This window comes from Rhinopithecus bieti, unplaced genomic scaffold (genome assembly GCF_001698545.2).
Source record: "Rhinopithecus bieti isolate Rb0 unplaced genomic scaffold, ASM169854v2 scaffold_2872, whole genome shotgun sequence".
Taxonomy (NCBI): Eukaryota; Metazoa; Chordata; class Mammalia; order Primates; family Cercopithecidae; genus Rhinopithecus; species Rhinopithecus bieti.
The window spans coordinates 16,102-34,892 of NW_016803832.1; the positions used below are offsets into that span (position 1 = coordinate 16,102).

The following is an 18,791-nucleotide window of genomic DNA, read 5'->3' on the forward strand; positions in this document are numbered from 1 at the left end:
TGAGTCCATCTGATCCTGGGCTTTTTTGGTCAGTAGGCTATTTATTATTGCCTCAATTTCAGAACTTGTTCTGGTCTATTCAGGAACTCCCCTTCTTCCTGGTTCAGTCTTGAGAGGGTGTGTGTGTCTAGGAATTTCTCCATTTCTCACAGATTTTCTAGTTTATTGGTATAGAGCTATTTATAGTATTCTCTGATGGTTGTTTGTATTTCTGTGGGGTCAGTGGTGATGTCCCTTTATTATTTTTAATTGTGTCTATTTGATTCTTCTCTCTTCTTTATTAGTCTAGCTAGCAGTTTATTTAACTATTCTTTTTTAAAAAAAAATAGCTCCTGAATTCATTGATTTTTTTAAGGTTTTTTCGTGTCTCTGTCTCCTTCAGTTCCACTCTGATCTTGTTTTTTATTGTAATTTTTTTGTCACATAAAATTGTATGTGAATTTGACATACTGAAAGATAAAAATCTGGAAAATATAAAATGTATAAAACGTATATGTACAAAGGGTAATAACCAAATGAACACTTGTGCCCAGCACCTGGTTTACAGGAGCATTGTCAGCCCCGGTGAAGCCCAGGTGCCCGCCCCGATCACATCTCCTTCCTCTCTCCTGGAGGTAACCAGTATACAAATTGTGTTAACTCTTCTCTTGCTTTTCTTTATATTAATAGTTTTACTATATATGTATGTGTTCCTAAACAATATATGCTTTAGATTCGCCTGTATCTGAACGTTTTAGAAAGAGCTTCATCTTGAGATACAATTTATAAAGCTTACCTGTTTCAAGCATGCATTTGAACTTTTAATGAACATGTACTGCATATTGTTCTGTGATTTCCTTTTTTTTTTTTTTTTTTTTGAGATGGGGTGTTGCTCTGTCACCAGGCTGGAGTGCAGTGGCGCCATCTAGGCTCACTGCAACTTCCGCCTCCCCGATTCAAGCGATTCTCCTGCCTCAGCCTCCCGAGTAGCTGGGACTACTGGCATTCGCCACCATGCCCAGTTAATTTTTCTATTTTTAGTAGAGACAGGGTTCCACCATGTTAGCCAGGTTGGTCTCCATCTCTTGACCTTGTGATCTGCCCACCTCGGCCTCTCAAAGTGCTGGGATTACAGGCGTGAGCCACCACGCCCAGCCTATTTCCTTTCTTCTAATCACCATTATGTTTTTGAGAGTCATCTAAGTTGATGTATTTGGTTGTATTTTATTCATTCTCATTCTTGTAGGGTATTTCATTAAATAAAAATGCCAGAATTTGTTCCCACTCTACTGTTGATGTACATATGGGTTGTTTCCTGTTTTACACTACTACAAATGATACTACTATGAACATTTTGAACACACACAGATATGAGAGTATAACTAAGAGTGAAGCTGTTCTGTCGTAGGGTATTTCTGTGTCGTAGGAGGACGAGACCACCACTCGACCGCGACCTGAAATAAAAAGACAAAGCTGAATGAGTGACAATAGTTAGGAAGAGCTGTGTTGGCCAGGCACAATCTTTCTAAGCACAGCAGACTGTTCATCTTATTTATGTATGGATTTGGAAAGCTGGGAGTTCAGGGGTTTGTGGACTTTCGGAGTGTTAGGGGTTTGACTGATTAAGAAACACGGTGCTCAGGTAAGACTGTTGTTGATTGGTTGGGAATCACTTACCAGAGTGAGTCCGTTCCTAATTGGCTGAAAGTCAGAAGTGAGGGGCTGTTATCGATTGGTTGTTTTGAAGAGCATGTTTACCAAATGTGGGTTGCCATTGATTAATTAAAGGGTTTAAAATATGGGTGGCTAAATATTACCACGGTTACAGAAAAATCAATTTTTCCTTGCTGTGTGGGAACTTTTATATGTTCAAAAGTTATTGCCAACAAATTAGTTGTCCAACAAATGTCTTTAACTTGTTACTATGGGAAAATCTTCAAATATAAAAAAACTGGAGAGGATAGTATAGTAAACATCTATGTACTCATTACTTTAGTACTCATTACTCATGTACTTCAGTAATTAGCCGTTCATAGCCAATTGTGTTTAATCTATATGCTACCTACTCTCCAAACTCCTGGATTACTTTGAAGCAAATCTGAAACATCCTATGAGTTCATACCCACAAATGTTTCAGTATGTATTTCTAAAAGATAGGAACTGTTTACAAACACCTAATGATTATGCTTAAAATTACACAGAATAATTTCTAATATCATCAAGTAGTGTTAAAATTGTCCCTATTCTATGTTTCTCTCTATCATTTCCTCATTTGATTCAGACTCCAAGTAAAGTCCATACACGGCATTTGTTGATAAATCTTGTAAATCTCTTGTAATCCACAGACTGCCCCTCCGTCTTTTTTCCTTCCCTCAGAATTTGTTTGTTGAAGAAACCAGGTTCTTTATCTGGTAGAACTTCTTACAGCCTGCATTTGGCTGCCTGCATTCCTGTGGTACATTTAACATGCATCCCTGTGCTGCATAGTTCCTGTAAACTGGAAGTTAGAGCTAATGGCCTTATAAGACTTGAGCCTGATTTTTTGACAAGAATACTTTATAGGTTGTGTTGTGCATTTCCAACAGGAGGTATAAAATGTCTGATATACTCTTTCTCTCTCTTCATAACAATAAGATTGACTAGGTATCGTCAGCCTGATCCATCCATTACAAAGTTTCTCATCAGCTTTTCAGCACTGATGACATTGCTCAGGTCCTATCCCATTATGGGTTTCAAAACAGTCTCCTACCATCTCTTCCGCAGTTTTGAGGATGGCACTGGCTTCAGAGGGGAATATGCATTGGAAACAGTTAATACAGAAGGCAGGGAAAACGGGAGGAAAGCAAGCCACAGGTAGGAAAACAATAGCATTGCTGGAGCAAAGGTTTTGTGCATTTAAAAATGTGAGGGGTATCGCAAAATTGTCCTCTAAAGAGGTTAAACCAACTTACACTTTTCAATAAATGTTTCTACATACTCTGTCAATTTGATGGGTAAAAAACTACACCTCATTCTGGTTTACAATTGTTAATTTTAAGTGAAGTGGATCATATTTTCAAATATATATTGGTAATCTGTATTTTTTCTTTTATGAAAGTCTTTGCTATCTTTTGCCCACTTTTCTCTTGAGACGGAGTCTTGCTCTTGTCACCCAGGCTGCAGTGCAACACAATCTCAGCTCACTGCAAACTCCGCCTCCTGGGTTCAGGCGATTCTCCTGCCTCAACCTCCCGAGAAGCTGGGATTACAGGCGTCTGTCACCAAGTCCAGCTAATTTTTGCATTTTTAGTAGAGATGGGGTTTCGCCATGTAGGCAAGGCTGGTCTCAAGTTCCTGACCTCGCGATCCACCTGCCTCGGCCTCCCAAAGTGTTGGGATTACAGGCGTAAGCCACCATTCCCGGCCTTTGCCCATTTTTCTATCCATTTGTTTACGCCTTTTATTTTTTTAAGAATTCTTTGTATATTAGGGAGATGAGTTCCTTATCTGTCATATCATATGGGTTATAGATATTTTTTCAGATTATTGTCTTTTGACTCTGATCAGGATACTGCTTGCTTTGTAGAAGGTTTTTTTTTTTTTTTTTTTTTAACTGTTTTAACACATTTACCAAATATTTCCTTCATCGCTTCTGGGTTTTTTAACGTTCTTTGAAAAGTCTAATCCATACCATTAAAAAGCATTCATAATTTATCCTAGTATTTCTACGGTTTCAGTTCATTTCTTTTCTTTCTTTCCTTCTCTTCCCTCTTTCTCCCCTTTTCCATACAAATGTTTGGTTCACTTTGATATGGATTGAACTTTATTTATTTATTTATTTATTTTGAGACAGGGTCTCACTATCTCACCCAGGGTGGAGTGCAGTGGCATGATCACTGTAACTTCAAACTCCTGGGTTCAAATATTCCTTCTGCCTCAGTCTCCTGAGTAGCCAGGACTATGAACATACGCACCATGCCTGGCTAATTTTTAAAAATTGTTTGCAGAGATGGGGTTTTGCTATGTTGCCCAGGCTTGTCTCAAACTCCTGGCCTCAAGTGATCCTCCTGCATTGGCCTCACAAAGTGCTAAGATTACAGGCATGAGCCACCACACCTAGACTGCACTTTTATTTCTTGCCAGATGTTGTCTCAATACTGCTCATAGAACGACTTATGTTTTCTCTAATCATTTAAAGTATGACTTCTATTGTGTACTATATGCTGTATATATTTGTGTCTATTTCTGAATCATCTGTTTTGTTTCACTTATCTATTCTTTTAGTACATTGACTCAGATCCTTGATGTATTCAATGTGTTGGCATTCTATGTTGTATACATTAGATGTCTCCTTGAAAGGCTGTGTGTAAAGCAAAAACAATTAGATGCATAATCTCATTGGCATCGTTTAGTTATTGTTGTGTAACATACCACACGAAAACTCAGTGGCTTCCAATGACAGCCAGTTAAGCCCACAGATTTATAGGGTGTACTAGGCTGGGTTTTGCGGGGGCAACCATGCTCTGCGTGGAGTCCATTCCCTTCCCAGGGCAGCAGGATCACCTGCCTCACGGCAATGCAAAAACACAGAAGGAGTTTGCAAAGACTAAGGCCCCAGAGGACCCAGGCTTTCCTGACCCACTGCCACTTCTGCCTCATCTTAGTTGTCAAAGACACACAGTTAAACCCAAAATCAAGGATGAGGGAAGTTCCCTTTACCCCCATGAGACATGGCAAAGGTGTGGACGCAGAGAGGGTGAAGAACGGGGGCCACAATCCCAATCTCCCACAGCTACTGACACTAAATTTAAATGGGGAAGCTTCCTTAGAAAATTCCAGGTGCTCATCTAATAGTAAGCTAAAAAGGAGTTGTGAACATATATTTGAAACACACTGAAAATTTAAGTCCCCAGAAAAGTTCAGGGTAACGTAACATCCATGTGTCTGTCTCCAATAATTAACAAATTAATATTTTTACATATTTGCTTCTGATTTTTTTTAGAAATAAAATATTTTAGAGTTTATGTACTCTGTATATCCTTCCACAGTTTTATTTCTCTCACTATCCAGAAGTAATTACTATCTTAAAGGTAGTCTGTGCATATTTTTATTATATATACAGCATTCACAAAGATTAATATTCTTCTTTGTTTTCAGATTTTAAATATCATAAATAGTATACTCTCTATATATAATTCTAAAATAGCTTTTAATTCAACCATATATCTAAAGATCTAGCTGTGTTAATACATATAGATTGTTTTCATTTAAATTGTTGTATTTTACTCCATTGCATGACTGTATTAGTCTGTTCTTGCATTGCTATAAAGAAATACCTGAGATTGGGTGATATATAAAGAAAAGAGGTTTAATTGGTTCACAGTTCTGCAGGCTGTACAGAAAGCATGGTAGCTTCTTGGGAGGTCTCAGGAAACTGAAAATCATGGCAGAAGGCAAAGGGGAAGCAGGCACGTCTTACATGGCTAAAGCAGGAGGAAGTGAGAGCAGGGGAGGTGCTACACACTTTTAAACTACCAGATCTCACCATAACTCACTCACTCACTATCATGACAACAGCACCAAGAGCATGATGTTAATCCATTCATGAGAACTCTAGCCCCATAATTCAATCACCTCTCTCCAGGCCCCACCTCCAACACTGGGAATTACAATCGAACATCAGATTTGGGTGGGGACACAGATCCAAACCATATCAATGACTATATTATACTTAATCTTTTTTCCTTTATTAATGGATGCTTTTAATGGTGTTAACTTATCATATCACAAACAAGAAAACATTTAAAAATCACATATTTAAGGTAAGTGCAGGCAATTTTATTAAAATATTGAAGTTATTTGCAAATATTACACAGATAAAATATAATTAAACTGATAATTCAAAAACACTTAAGGGATATATTAAGGAATATGTTATGAAGGGCTATACATTATTAATGATCAATTTTCTTCTGAAATACGTGCTCTAAAGGAAATAAAAGAAAGATCTACCAGCAGACAGCACTAAATATTCCATCATTCACACAAACATTCTCCTACAAGCCACGGCCGAGAAGACTGTCGATATGCACCTAGCCTTATCATTTTCTGTTAATATTTAGTCAATGTTTCCAATATAATTGGCTGCTTCTTCAGATCAAAGGCTTTTACATAGGCCCTACCTGCAAATCAAATAGCTATCCATGGAATATTAGAACTTGACTTGCTCCATTCTCTTATACTTTCTGTGTCTCACACTAAAGAAATGAAAGATGCATGATTCTAAGGCTAAATAGCTAGGAAGTATTCATTCAAACTTGAATATTCTTCAAAGAGACTGTGGGGGCAACTCTAATAGGAGAAAGAAACATAAAGGAAGTAAACCCAGATGTTTTCCACCAAAGTCCTCCTTTTGGCTGGTCTGATTTCTACCGGTAAGTTGAAAGTGCAATTTTAGAATGTTGGTTAATTTTTAAAAACTTATTTCAGGGGAAGATTAAAAGATTAAAAGTCATTAATAGCATGATCACAACAAGGACTTATGTATTTGGCTATTAAAAAATGAAACAGGAATGATACATGGTCCTGATGATGCTCTAAATAATTTAAATGGAATGTTCCGGTTCTTTAATGAGGGAAACAATAGTGGGTTGAGAAGACATGACAAAGCCTTTCAGTCTTGGTCTGGGACTTAACTAGAACAAAACTAGATAATAAAAAGTTGATATAAGAATTTGATTCTGATTTTGATCAAATCGAATTCTGATACAGATACTAATACAGAGACTGGTGTGGATTAAGACAAAGGGAATGCTCCCTTAATACTCACAGAAGGAGAAAAGGTGCATAAATTACTACACTGTCTGATATTTGCCTCAATTCCCAAGGATAAATATTAGTTGCCAAACTGATGGGATTATATCTTGATCAAGGTGTTGATTTGGAGCTTGGCTCCAAGGCATAAAACTTTTGAAACCCACCTTTTAAAACTATTTTAAAGAAGAGACTTAATGGCCATATTCTGGAGCTTCTCTTCACAGCATAGGTATTAATGAAGAGTAAAATGTCTTTAAATAAAATCAATAGTCAAATTACCAGACTCTTGCTTTTGCTTGTTTGTTTCAAAGTGCAAGGTTGAGTGTGCTTACTGTATCTCTCTGTGAATGTTAACACCGGAAATCCAGGACGTTTAATTCAATTGAACATTTATCAAGTACTATACTAAAGAGATGAATTGTGCCTAAAACAAAGTTTTCACCAAGTCTGCTGAGAAAGCAGCCCTTCCTCCATGTTTCATAATTTTTCATATAATTGGTTCTACTCCTTTTCCCACCTTCTCTCCTAATCTCAATCCAGGCTAAATTGGTTTAACGTTTCAGATTATTTCTAACAATCTCCCTCTTCCCTTCCATGTTTGCAAGTATGAGATATCTAGTGTTAAACAAACTTGGCTAGTTCAGAGTTCCTTTTTCCTTTAATTCAAACATTTGCTTGGAATTGATTAGTAGAACTAACCATTTCAAAATTACAATTTCTAAAATTATTTTCTGAGCCATGCTCTTTTATTATTTTTGCTTAATCTAAAAATAATGATCCCCATGGCAGATAATGAGCAAAGAAAAATAGAAAAGCACAACATATACCATTTACTAATGGATCTGAAGCAAAGTATAATGATGGAGGCCAATGCTTATAAAGAAACACATTCAGCTGGGTACGGTGGCTCATGACTGTAATCCCAGCACTTTGGGAGGCTGAGGTGGGCAGATCACGAGGTCAAGAGATCGAGACTATCCTGGCCAACATAGTGAAACTTCGTCTCTACTAAAAATACAAAAATTAGCTGGGTGTGGTGGTGTGCACCTGTAGTCCCAGCTACTCAGGAGGCTGGGGCAGGAGAATCACTTGAACCCAGGAGGCGGAGGTTGAAGTCAGCTGAGATCATGCCACCGCACTCCAGCCTGGCAACAGAGTGAGACTCCGATTCAAAAAAAAAAAAGTTGTATTCACTAATGCTCTAACATAACAAGGCAGAATTCTGTGGCCCGGGAAAAAGCCAATTTTACATCTGAATCAGGATATAAAATTCTGGAAAGACGACCTTCCCACAAATACATAAAGTTTGGGGAAACCTACAGTGAAAACAGAATTGTCAGGATCCACTGTGTGACTGATAAGGCAAATGGAGATAGGGAATGTCTGAGGCCAGGAGCTCTGCTCTCATGTTTCTCCTTTTTAGCACTGGCAGGGCCGTGGGCTAATATATGTGCTGGCAAGTCTTCCAACGAGATCCGGACATGTGACCGCCATGGCTGTGGACAGTACTCTGCTCAAAGGTAGGAAGTTGCACAAACAACCATCCAACCCTTTGGTCCCTAACCTCTTTTCTCAGTGTCCTTGCCCAACGTTGGTTGCCTCAAGGGCTCACATTTCTGACAGCATGAAAAACTAGAGATGTAACCAGTTACATCACTGTCTTTGGAGCAGCTTCCAATAACTCTGCTTCAATTATGAGCTGTGAATTGGGATCAGAATGTGGAAGAAGGAAAAGAGCAGGGAGCAAACAGTTTTCTTTCTGAATGTCTTCACATATTGACTTACCTCACTTAGTTTTTCCAAAGGGATATCAAACACCACTATCCCATTTTATAGAAGAGAAACTTGAACTGAGGTGCCAAAGGGTTAAGGGACCTGTCAAGCACAGTTGGAGATGGTGAAGGCTGGACCTGAATTCAGGCTTTTGGTTCCTCTTCCCACCAAACCACGCTGTTACTGGCCCAGGTTCTGGAGGTTGAATATTAGAGGCTGACTCTAAGCAGGCAAGAGAGCACCACTATCTCTTCCAGACAATGAGGGTCACACTCGTGAATTTTCAGTTATACCCAGCATCAACTTGGGGTGCCACTTGCTAGTGAAATAGCCATGTGTCCAGTCATTTCACTGATCTCCATCCTAACTAGAGGGAAACTCTCACATATACAGATACAACTTACAAAGCAACCTCAAATACTGAAACAGGACTAAGAAGGGAAATACGGGAAATGTCCCCTGAATTGCCTAAATTTAAACTCAGCTCATACTGTAAAGTTTATGCACTTGATTGATACAGTAACTTCTTGGCTTTTGTCTTGAGCCTGCTCAGTGTTGCTTTGTACATAACTGTAGCAATCCTGGTAAATCTGATTGTTCAGACGACAGCCTATTAGAAGCCTATTAGAAGGCTGGTGAGAGCAGGCATAGTGACAGCAGCAGGAAGCAAGAGCTGAGGGGTTGCTAAGACGAACTCAAGGCACCTCACGATCTGGAATAGTTTGGTTTGGGCCCCATGCACTTTAATAAACTCAGGAGGTTTCACACGCTGTATTAAAATACCATATATAGTAAGTGGCATTTACAATCACTTTTCTAGATCACTGCAAGAAAAATAAGAAGAGGGTAACATATGATACTTTTATGATAGGTTCCCATAAAAAGCCAGCTGTTTTCAAAGTGGGCTTGAAGATGTCAAGATCTAGGTATCTAGAAAATGCACTTACATGGATTGCCTCATTCCTCCCAAATGACATAAAATAATAGTAGTTAATACTTGTTTAAAGCTTACTATGTACCAAGTACCATTTTAAATGCTTTCATCTTTATAACATGGTTATTAGCACCTGCAGGGAGGGAGGTTAAAATTGGTCTAAATAGAGTGAGGCATCCTGGGACATCCCAACATGTTCTGGCAGTTTCAAGCTTCGGTACCTCGTCTGGAAACAGTGGGCTAATACCATGTTCCCGGGCAGTAAAGCTCCCCAGGGCAGCTCCTCAGTTTGTTCATTCTTATTTACATCCTAGAAGTCAGAGGCCTCACCAGGGTGTGGACATCTTGTGCTCTGCTGGATCTACTGTGTATGCACCATTCACCGGAATGATTGAGGGCCAGGAGAAACCTTATCAAAACAAAAATGCTATCAATAATGGTGTTCGAATATCTGGAAGAGGTAAGAGAGGTGGAGTCTATACCTGGGGTGTCTACTGGAGATGTTGATGCTTATTTATTTAATGCAGGTTCCATACATAGAGATTTTGTACTTCTTTCAAAATGATAAAACCTAGAACAGAAAGAATATAGAGTGTACCCAAATTAGCTGATGCGTTTTTTAAAAAACTTTTATTTAAGGTTCAGGGGTACATGTTCACATTTGTTATATAGGTAAACCACATGTCACAGACATTTGGTGTACAGATTATTTTGCCACGCAGGTAATAAGCATAGTACCTGATAGATATTTTTTTTCTGATCCTCTCCCAGCTGAGGCACTTTCAAGGATGTTTCACCATTTTCTCTGAAAACTTCTGCTTCACGCACACACTCCATGAAACCCCACAGCTGATTGGAGGCATTCCTTCCTGTGACCCATGTGGTTTTGCTTAACAATCTATAAATGAAGCCACTTTCAGCAATGCTAACCATAATGGATAGATACTTGTATTTACTCAAATCCCACAAATCATAAATGCTGGCATTTCTCCAAGAGTTGAATGTGAAATATTTTTGAAAGCTTCTAAGTTTTAGGTAAAGCTAGGTCTCCTGGTACTCCAGGTATTGGCTTTGTTGTTTGGTTACTCCACCAACGTATAAAATATACACATAAAAGTGCACAACACATCCATGTGTAGCTCCGTGAATTTCAAAAGCGAATATACCTGTGTAATCAGCACTCAGATCAAGAAAAAGAACATCACCCACATCCTAGAGATCCCTTGTGCTACCATTTAGTCATTATTCCCAGCAAGATAATCACTATCCCAAGTTCTAACACCATGTATTAGTTCTTCCTGTTTCTAAAAATGGTATAGAATTAAACAGCATTCACTCTTTTTTGTGGGTCTTCTTTCATTCCACTTCATGATTATGTGATTAATGTTTTTGTATCCACATTTTTTTCTGATGCATGATATTCCATTATATGTATATATTTTCATCCATTTATCCATTCTTCCTCAGACGGACTTTTGGGTAGTTTCCAGTTTTAGGCGATTATAAAATTGCGGCTACGAACTTTCTTATACCTTTTAATGAACATATATATGCATTCCTATTGGGAGTGAGTCCAGAGGAGACTCTCCTCACCAAGGCTGTGAGAGGCATCTTGTGAGGGAACCCACATCCTTGAGGAGCTACATAGTGGTTGTCCTCTTTAGGCCCAATGTCGCAAGGGAAACTTCTGCCGTTGAACTGGGTTATCTGAAGTGGTGCTTAACAGTTAATGCCAAGGTCAGTGAGAGCAGTAGTAATCAGATTCGTCTAAACCGCAGAGATTTGTGACATTGGCTAGTAATCACGGTGACCCTAGAACTGAATAGATGAGCAGCCAACTAAAGCCTTATTGGACTTGTGTGAATGGAAATGCTCCAGGTCTGATGAACAAAATGCTGACTTCAGTCATCACAATAATGGGTTCCAATTCCCAATAAATTCCCAGGCTTGAATTGGTTCAGTCCCAGAGCCTCTTGAAAGAAAGGGAGGCTCAGTCCTTTTGCATAAGGGTCCTGCCATGCAGCCAAAAATTTACACTGTAAACCTTACTTCTAGCCATCCCCAAAGGGACCTGCAATGGTTTAGCAGGATGACAGCACATTGGGGAAGAAATAATTAGGCTCTTCAGAGATTATTAGACACTTGCTCAAAACTGACACTAATTCCTGGAGATCTAAAAGGCCACTGTGATTCACCAGTCAGACTATAAAGTAGGGGCTTATAGTCAGGTGGTCAATGTAGCTTTTCACTAGCTATCTTACAGTGCTACAGAGCTTTTCAATCCATCTTACAGTGAGCCCAGTGCATCCTCCAAACTACCAAGAGGCTATTTCCCCAGTTCCAGAATGCATAATTGGAGTTGACTTTCTTCTTCTTTCAGACTGCCTTGGCAATTCTTGGTTATCTGCATTTCCAAACAGAATCTGTTTGCTAATTTCCACCAAAAATCCTGCCAGGGCTCTGACTGAATCTACAGTAAATATACAGATCAAATTGAGAACTGATATTTTTAAAGTAGTGAGTCCTCCAATCAATGAACATATTATGTCTTCCACTTACTTAGGTTTTCCTACACTGTTATATTAATGGTTGTTGTCGTTTTCAGTGTAGAGATCTTGCACATCTTTTGTTTAATATTTATTCATAAAACCTACCTGATGGGAGTTTTAGCTCTTCAACAGCAGAACTACCCAACAGAAATATAACAGAAGTCATGTATATAATTTTAAATTTTCGGCCGGGCGCGGTGGCTCATGCCTATAATCCCAGCACTTTGGGAGGCTGAGGTGGGTGGATCACGAGGTCAGGAGATCAAGACCATCCTGGCTAACACGGTGAAACCCCGTCTCTACTAAAAAATACAAAAAATAAGCTGGGTGTGGTGGCAGGCGCCTGCAGTCCCTCAGACACTCGGGAGGCTGAGGCAGGAGAATGGCGTGAACCTGGGAGGCGGAGCCTGCAGTGAGCCGAGATCGCGCCACTGCACTCCAGCTTGGGCGACAGAGCGAGTAGTTTCTAGTAGCCATATTGAAGTAAAAAAACATGGTATTTTAATATTTTATTTAACTCAATATTTTCAAAGTATATCAATATATAATACAAAAAGTACTGAGATATTTAACATTTTTAAATGCTAAGTCTTCAAAATCCACTGTGTACTTTACCATTAAAGCACATCTCAATTCAGATTAACTACCTTTCAAGTAATGAATAACCACATGTGGCTAGTGGCTACCCTATTGGACAGCATAATTTTACAGCCTTATTTTTATGCTCACTTGACCAGTTTGCAGTGCCAGTAGTGTATTAAAGTCTATTATTGGTGGGTTTCTATCTATGTCTCCTGGCGTCTCTGTGGTCTCTGCTTTATACAGATGACCTGTTATTTAGTGCATGGATAGATGTAACTGTTGTATCTTCACTGTGACTTGTGGCATTTACTCTCTTACATTATCTTCCTTTGTCTTGTTTCAATGCCTTTTGGCCTGATTTCCACTCTGGTAACAGGACGATAGCCCTTGCTTTCTTATTGCTTGGCAAATCTTTGTCCATTTGCTTGGCAAATCTTTGTCCAGCTCTTCACTTTCAGCCTTTTCAATCGCTGTGTTTTATTCCATACCGCATTAAATTGGGGTTTGCTTTTCAACCCAATGGGACATTTTTTAATAGACAAGATAAAGCCATTCACATTTACAGATATGACTCCTATATTTGTACCCAACACCATCATTTTATTTTATAATTATTGTATTGCACTCTATTTCTCTACTTGGGTCTTTGCCTTTTTAGTTCTTTTGATATTTAGCAAGGTTTTATTTTTGTTCCAGTTATTTCCATTTTCCTTTAAAGTCCAATTAATTTTATCAGAATATGTCTTGGAGCTGACTTTGTTCAGGGTTCACCTTTTCTAACTAGCTAGTATTTTCCTGCTATTATTCTTCAATGCCTTTATTAGCATTTCATTTGAATCTATTCTTCCTTTGGCATCTTGTAATTTAGTCTTCCTTTCTAATATCATTCTGTCATTTTCATCTATTCTTCTCCGGAGTTCATTCAACTTTATTTTTGATTTTTTATTTTTTGTCCATTTGTTGGTTTTTAAATTTCAGATTCAAGGTTACTGAAGCCCAGATAAATAATTGTACTTATTTTCTTTTAGGTTTTTGTGTCAAAATGTTCTACATTAAGCCAATTAAGTATAAAGGTCCTATTAAGAAGGGAGAAAAACTTGGAACTCTATTGCCCTTGCAGAAAGTTTATCCTGGCATACAGTCGCACGTGCACATTGAAAACTGTGACTTGAGTGACCCTACTGCATACCTATAAATGGAAGGCCAATGGTCAGATCTTCAAAATAAAAAGTCATCTTAAAAACCTGGATGCATACCCCGCTCTTCGAGAAATTTGGGTTCACAAAGGAAAAATGCATGAAGGGATAGATACTCCATTTTCCAGGACTTATTATACATTGCGTGCTTGTATCAAAACATCTCATGTACCTCATAAATGTACACACCTGTGTACCCACAAAATTTTTTTAATTAAAAAAGGAAATTTGAGTTTAAATAGAAACATGATAAGTGCGAGAAAGAAAACATTTTGATTTTAACTTATGGTCACTCTGATGTTCGAGTGGACTGGTTTCTTCAGGCTCTTTGATCTTTCCGTCACCCAAGGAATCTGAGTGGTTTTGTTTTTTAGATTTCTCAGTCCTGAAGATCTAAGATAAATAAACAAGGGAACTTAAGCTGGGCCAGGCTGCATTTCTGACACCTCTAAAACTAGCAACCTTTCTGCTTGAAAGTAAGAAAAAGCCTGAAAGTGCTTCTATGGTACAAGAACAGTGAGTGGTTTACAATGCTAGATTTAGTATACATGCAATACATATTCAATGAATACGTTGAGTTTAGGTAGTAGACTCTCAGCAGTATCCTTAGGTTTATCATATTGGTTGTAGAGAGAGCTGCTTTCCTGCATAATAAAGGATTTGCTGGTATTTCCATCCACACTCGCCCACATGATTATGAATGATGGCAGTCCAGGAAAACATACTCCAGATTTCAGTGAGGCTGCACTACAGGAAGGACCAGAATGAGAATGAGGCCTACCTTTATCTGAAGTGTCTCATGGAACTGGGCCTGTCAATTTCATCTAGCCATATGCATATTACAGCTACTTATTTCTACACATCATTGTATTATAGCTATGTTTTTCTGTGTTAGTTACATTGACAACAGGTACTAAGAGGAAACAAGGCCATACAAATGTCCAAAGCACCAGAAATAATTCTGGCTCCTTAAGAGTTTAGCCAGTAGGTAAGAAAATGAATACGTTGAACTAATCATTCTGGAAAATTTCTTCATGAATTTCTGCTTAAATTTGTTTGGAATGCAGAAAATGCCAGCGAATGATTACATTCTTATGTGTAGATTTTTAGAGGAAAACATAATTAACTGAAGTTTATTGTTAGAGAAATGGCTGCATTTGTGTATCTGGACACATGTACGAGAATGTTCATGGTATCACTATTTTTCACAGCAAAACCTCCAATGACCCAAATGACCATCAACAGTGAAATCAATAAATAATCTCAAAGTTATAGAATGTAATAGTTGACAGCAGTCACAATAAATGAACTTCAGCTAAACATAATGACCTGAATGAATCATGACAATATAATTTTAAGTTTACAAAAGTCCAGAAGATCACATAACACACGATATTCTTTTTATAAAATTAAAAGTTAAAATTAAAATACAATTTCCTTTTATATAACAAAATCATATAAAAGGGAAGCAAGAAAATAAGGAACTCTAGTTAACTCATAACTAGATAGGGAGGATCACACAGAAAGATTTAAGTTACTACCAGTGCTGTAGTTTTGCAGTTGGGAGGTGATTTCATGGGCATTTATTATTATGAATAACATGTCACAGAAGCAACAAGACTTGCAGTGGGTGGCCAGGAAGAAAGAGTTATCATGATGACTCTCAGGTAGTTGAGAATCTATGTCATACAATTAGCACCTTCTTAGATCTATTAGGTTGGTGCAAAAGTAATCACGGGTTTTGCCATTACTTTCAATGGCAAACCATATCTAGCACTATCTGATTTGAATATGCATCTCCTTGGTACCAAATAACTTTAGGTTGTTTCCAGAAATTTGGCTTTCAAAAAATAAATGCTGTACTCCATTGAGGACACACAAAAAGGAAATACCACATCAGCTCTTAAAGGCAATTTTAAAAGAAGCTCTGAAATATTTGAACAACAAAATCTATGCTTAGTTTTCTAAATAATCATCCTTCTGATTATTTAGGAGGCAAAACACAGGTGGATATGGATATTGTTTTAAAAACCAGACTCATGACCTGGAATGGTGAAATTTCTCAAGGTAGAGCAGGGACATTGCCTTCCCCTCAGCATCTGCTCAATGGAAATGCAAACTTTTGGACCAAAGGACTTCTTTCTCAGGAAGAACTGGAATACGGCGCCCTCTAGTGCAACAACAAATGCGTGTTTTTTTCCCGCTTGTCTTTTAGGTTTGGATGTCAAAACATTTGACTTAAGTATAAAAATATTATAAAAGTTTGAATGACAGAGGGGTAATAGCACAGAGAAACTTACTTTTCATTAGTAACCATGATGATAATATACACTTCAAAAATTGTGATATTAAATATTCTGTCAGGTTTGATAGCTACACATGAATAATGTGAAAAAATCAATATTTACTTTGAAAATGTTTTATCTTCAAGAAATAAATTTAATAGAAGAAAAAGAAAGAGATAAGTGGCCAATTTAAGAGGCCAGGCTACAAAGGGAAGAATCCTTGCATGCATTTGACATTTATCACACTCAGTGGTATATGACAGTAATCACATGCCTATTGCCTCTGTGACATGTTATTCATAATAATAAACACCCATGAAAAACTGGCTTGTCTCCTGCCTCACCTCTCCCATATTCGGTACAATACAAATGAGGCCAGCAAGGATCACAAGGAAGGAAAAACAAAAAATATGAGCATCCTATTTTTGTGTTTCTTCAGCACAAACAGTAAGACCTTTCCCCACTCTCTCTGTTTACCAAATTTTGCCCACAAAATTATCCAAACTTCTCCAGAATCACCTAACAAATGTAAATGTTTTTTAACATGAAAAAGTTTGCTTACAGAACTAAAATATTCTCCAAAGACTAAAGTTTGAAATCCATCTAATGTCAAATTCCTTTATCTAGAATCCACTACTTTTAAATAAACAGTACTTTTCACAGACTTCCAAAGTAAAGACATTTTCATTAGACAAAACATTAAAAATACTCTGTAAGTTCTTGTCTTGTTTTTGGCTGTTGTAGAAATGTTTTACTCTTCCATTTACTTACCCAGTAAGTCAGGCCAATCAAGGTAATTTACATGAGTTCATGAAATTAGATTTACTCTGCGTTTTGCTCTAAGATTCATTATATGCTTAGTTCACTAGGTTCAACTACTGGGCCACTAAAAAGCATGATTTAGAGCAGCAACTTCTCATTCTATGTAGAAGAGGCCAATGGTACTCATCATCTCTTCATACTAGTTGACAATGGGGAAAAAATCACCCCCAACCTCCCTTCTCTAGTTCCTGTTTTGCTCCATTATCCTCAGTGCAAACTCCACTGGCATTCTATCACCTGACCATTCAGGCATGTATACTCCCAACCCCTCCTAGAACATATCATGGTAGAGTGATCCCAGGTGAGACCAGAGGTTTATCCCTTCAGAATGTCCACCACTGCTCTGATCCCCAACTCCATCTCTATCAAGCTATTTGTTTGTCCTGTTATCCTAATCAGGTTTTTTGTTTTGTTTTGTTTTGTTTTGTTTTGTTTTGTTTTGAGATGGAGTCTCGCTCTGTCGCCCAGGCTGGAAGTACAGTGGTGCGATCTCGGCTCACTGCAACCTCTGCCTCCCGGGTTCAAGTGATTCTCCTGCCTCAGCCTCCCGAGTAGCTGGAACTACAGGTGACTGCCACCACGCCAGGCTAATTTCTGTATTTTTAGTAGAGACAGGGTTTCACCATATTGGCCAGGCTGGTGTCAAACTCCTGACCTTGTGATCCACCCGCCTTGGCCTCCCAAAGTGCTGGGATTATAGGCGTCAGCCACCGCACCCGGCCCCTAATCCAGTTTTAAGTCCCCTATTATATGATGCTTCTGTATCCTCCTGAAATCTTAAGGTATAAATTATACTATCTGTAATTGTAATACCACCCCAGTCCTGAAGAAATTGGTTTTAATTTTTAACCAGTAAAATCAGCTCCACTAGCATTTATGGAGTACTTACTAATGTAGCAATACTGTTCTGAGAGGGAGAAACATATAGGTAGATATGAGAAGCCTTACAGACGTTACAGTGAGAAATAACATGGAACAGTGGTGAGAATGTACACACAAACATAGTCTCTAAATACAGGGATATAAAAGTGCTATTTTTTAAAACCTCCATTTACACATCACAATGTATTCTAATTGCTTAATAGGTAAAAAACAAAACAAAACAAAAAAAACATAACGTTTTCCTAATATCCCAAACTGGAAAGTGATGAACATATTTGTCTCTTTTTACTTTAATTGATTTCTTAGAAATTTAAGATACTGTGAGGCGAACTGAATGGAACAAGCTTGAAAACCAAAGTACTTAAGTAAAATTTACTGAGTGCTTACTATGTGCTAACCACTAGCACGGCCGATTCTGGGGATAAAACCTCTAGCATGGCCGATTCTACAGAGCAAAAACCAGCAATGATATTGCACTGATGGAGTTTACAGTGTAATGGAACAAACTCGTAATAATCAGACCAGTAAGTGATGAATTATAACAGGGATAAGTGCTGCACAGTAAAGCCAGGGTGCTGAGTGCACAGCACAGAGTGCACAACGTGGATCTGACCTATGAGCGGGGAATGGGCCGGGTGTCCAGGAAGGCTTCTATGATCAAGGACATACAGCTAGAGGAAAGATCTGAGGAGCACAGAGAGTAAGCCAGGCAGAGAGAGGTACGAGTCAATTCCTTGTGACTAGAGGGTGCAGGGCAGTTCTGAGGAACTGAGAGGAAATGGGAACCAAAGGGCAAGGGGCAGCTTGATGGGAAATGAGGCAAAAGCAGCAGGGAGGGACCAGACCTTGCAGGGCCTTGTGTGTTATTTTAAGGCTAGATCTTCACCCTTAAGACAATAAGCAGCCACTAAAGAGTTCTAACTGTGTTGCTAATTAAATTCTAAGATCACTTATGCAGAGGATCTGGCACAGTTCCAGATCCATAGCAGGAGGC

The 18,791-nt window shown here is 38.4% G+C and overlaps 1 protein-coding gene across 1 annotated transcript; it reads left to right on the forward strand.

Annotated features, from left to right (window-relative positions):
- The first annotated feature begins 6,139 nt into the window (after nt 1-6,139).
- Nucleotides 6,140-17,166, forward strand: LECT2 (leukocyte cell derived chemotaxin 2). The gene is made up of 4 exons (XM_017854888.1): nt 6,140-6,392; nt 8,198-8,294; nt 9,796-9,941; nt 13,641-17,166. Exons 1-4 carry the CDS (start codon nt 6,347-6,349, stop codon nt 13,805-13,807), a joined length of 456 nt encoding a protein of 151 aa, XP_017710377.1. The 5' UTR covers nt 6,140-6,346; the 3' UTR covers nt 13,808-17,166.
- The last annotated feature ends 1,625 nt before the right edge of the window (nt 17,167-18,791 follow it).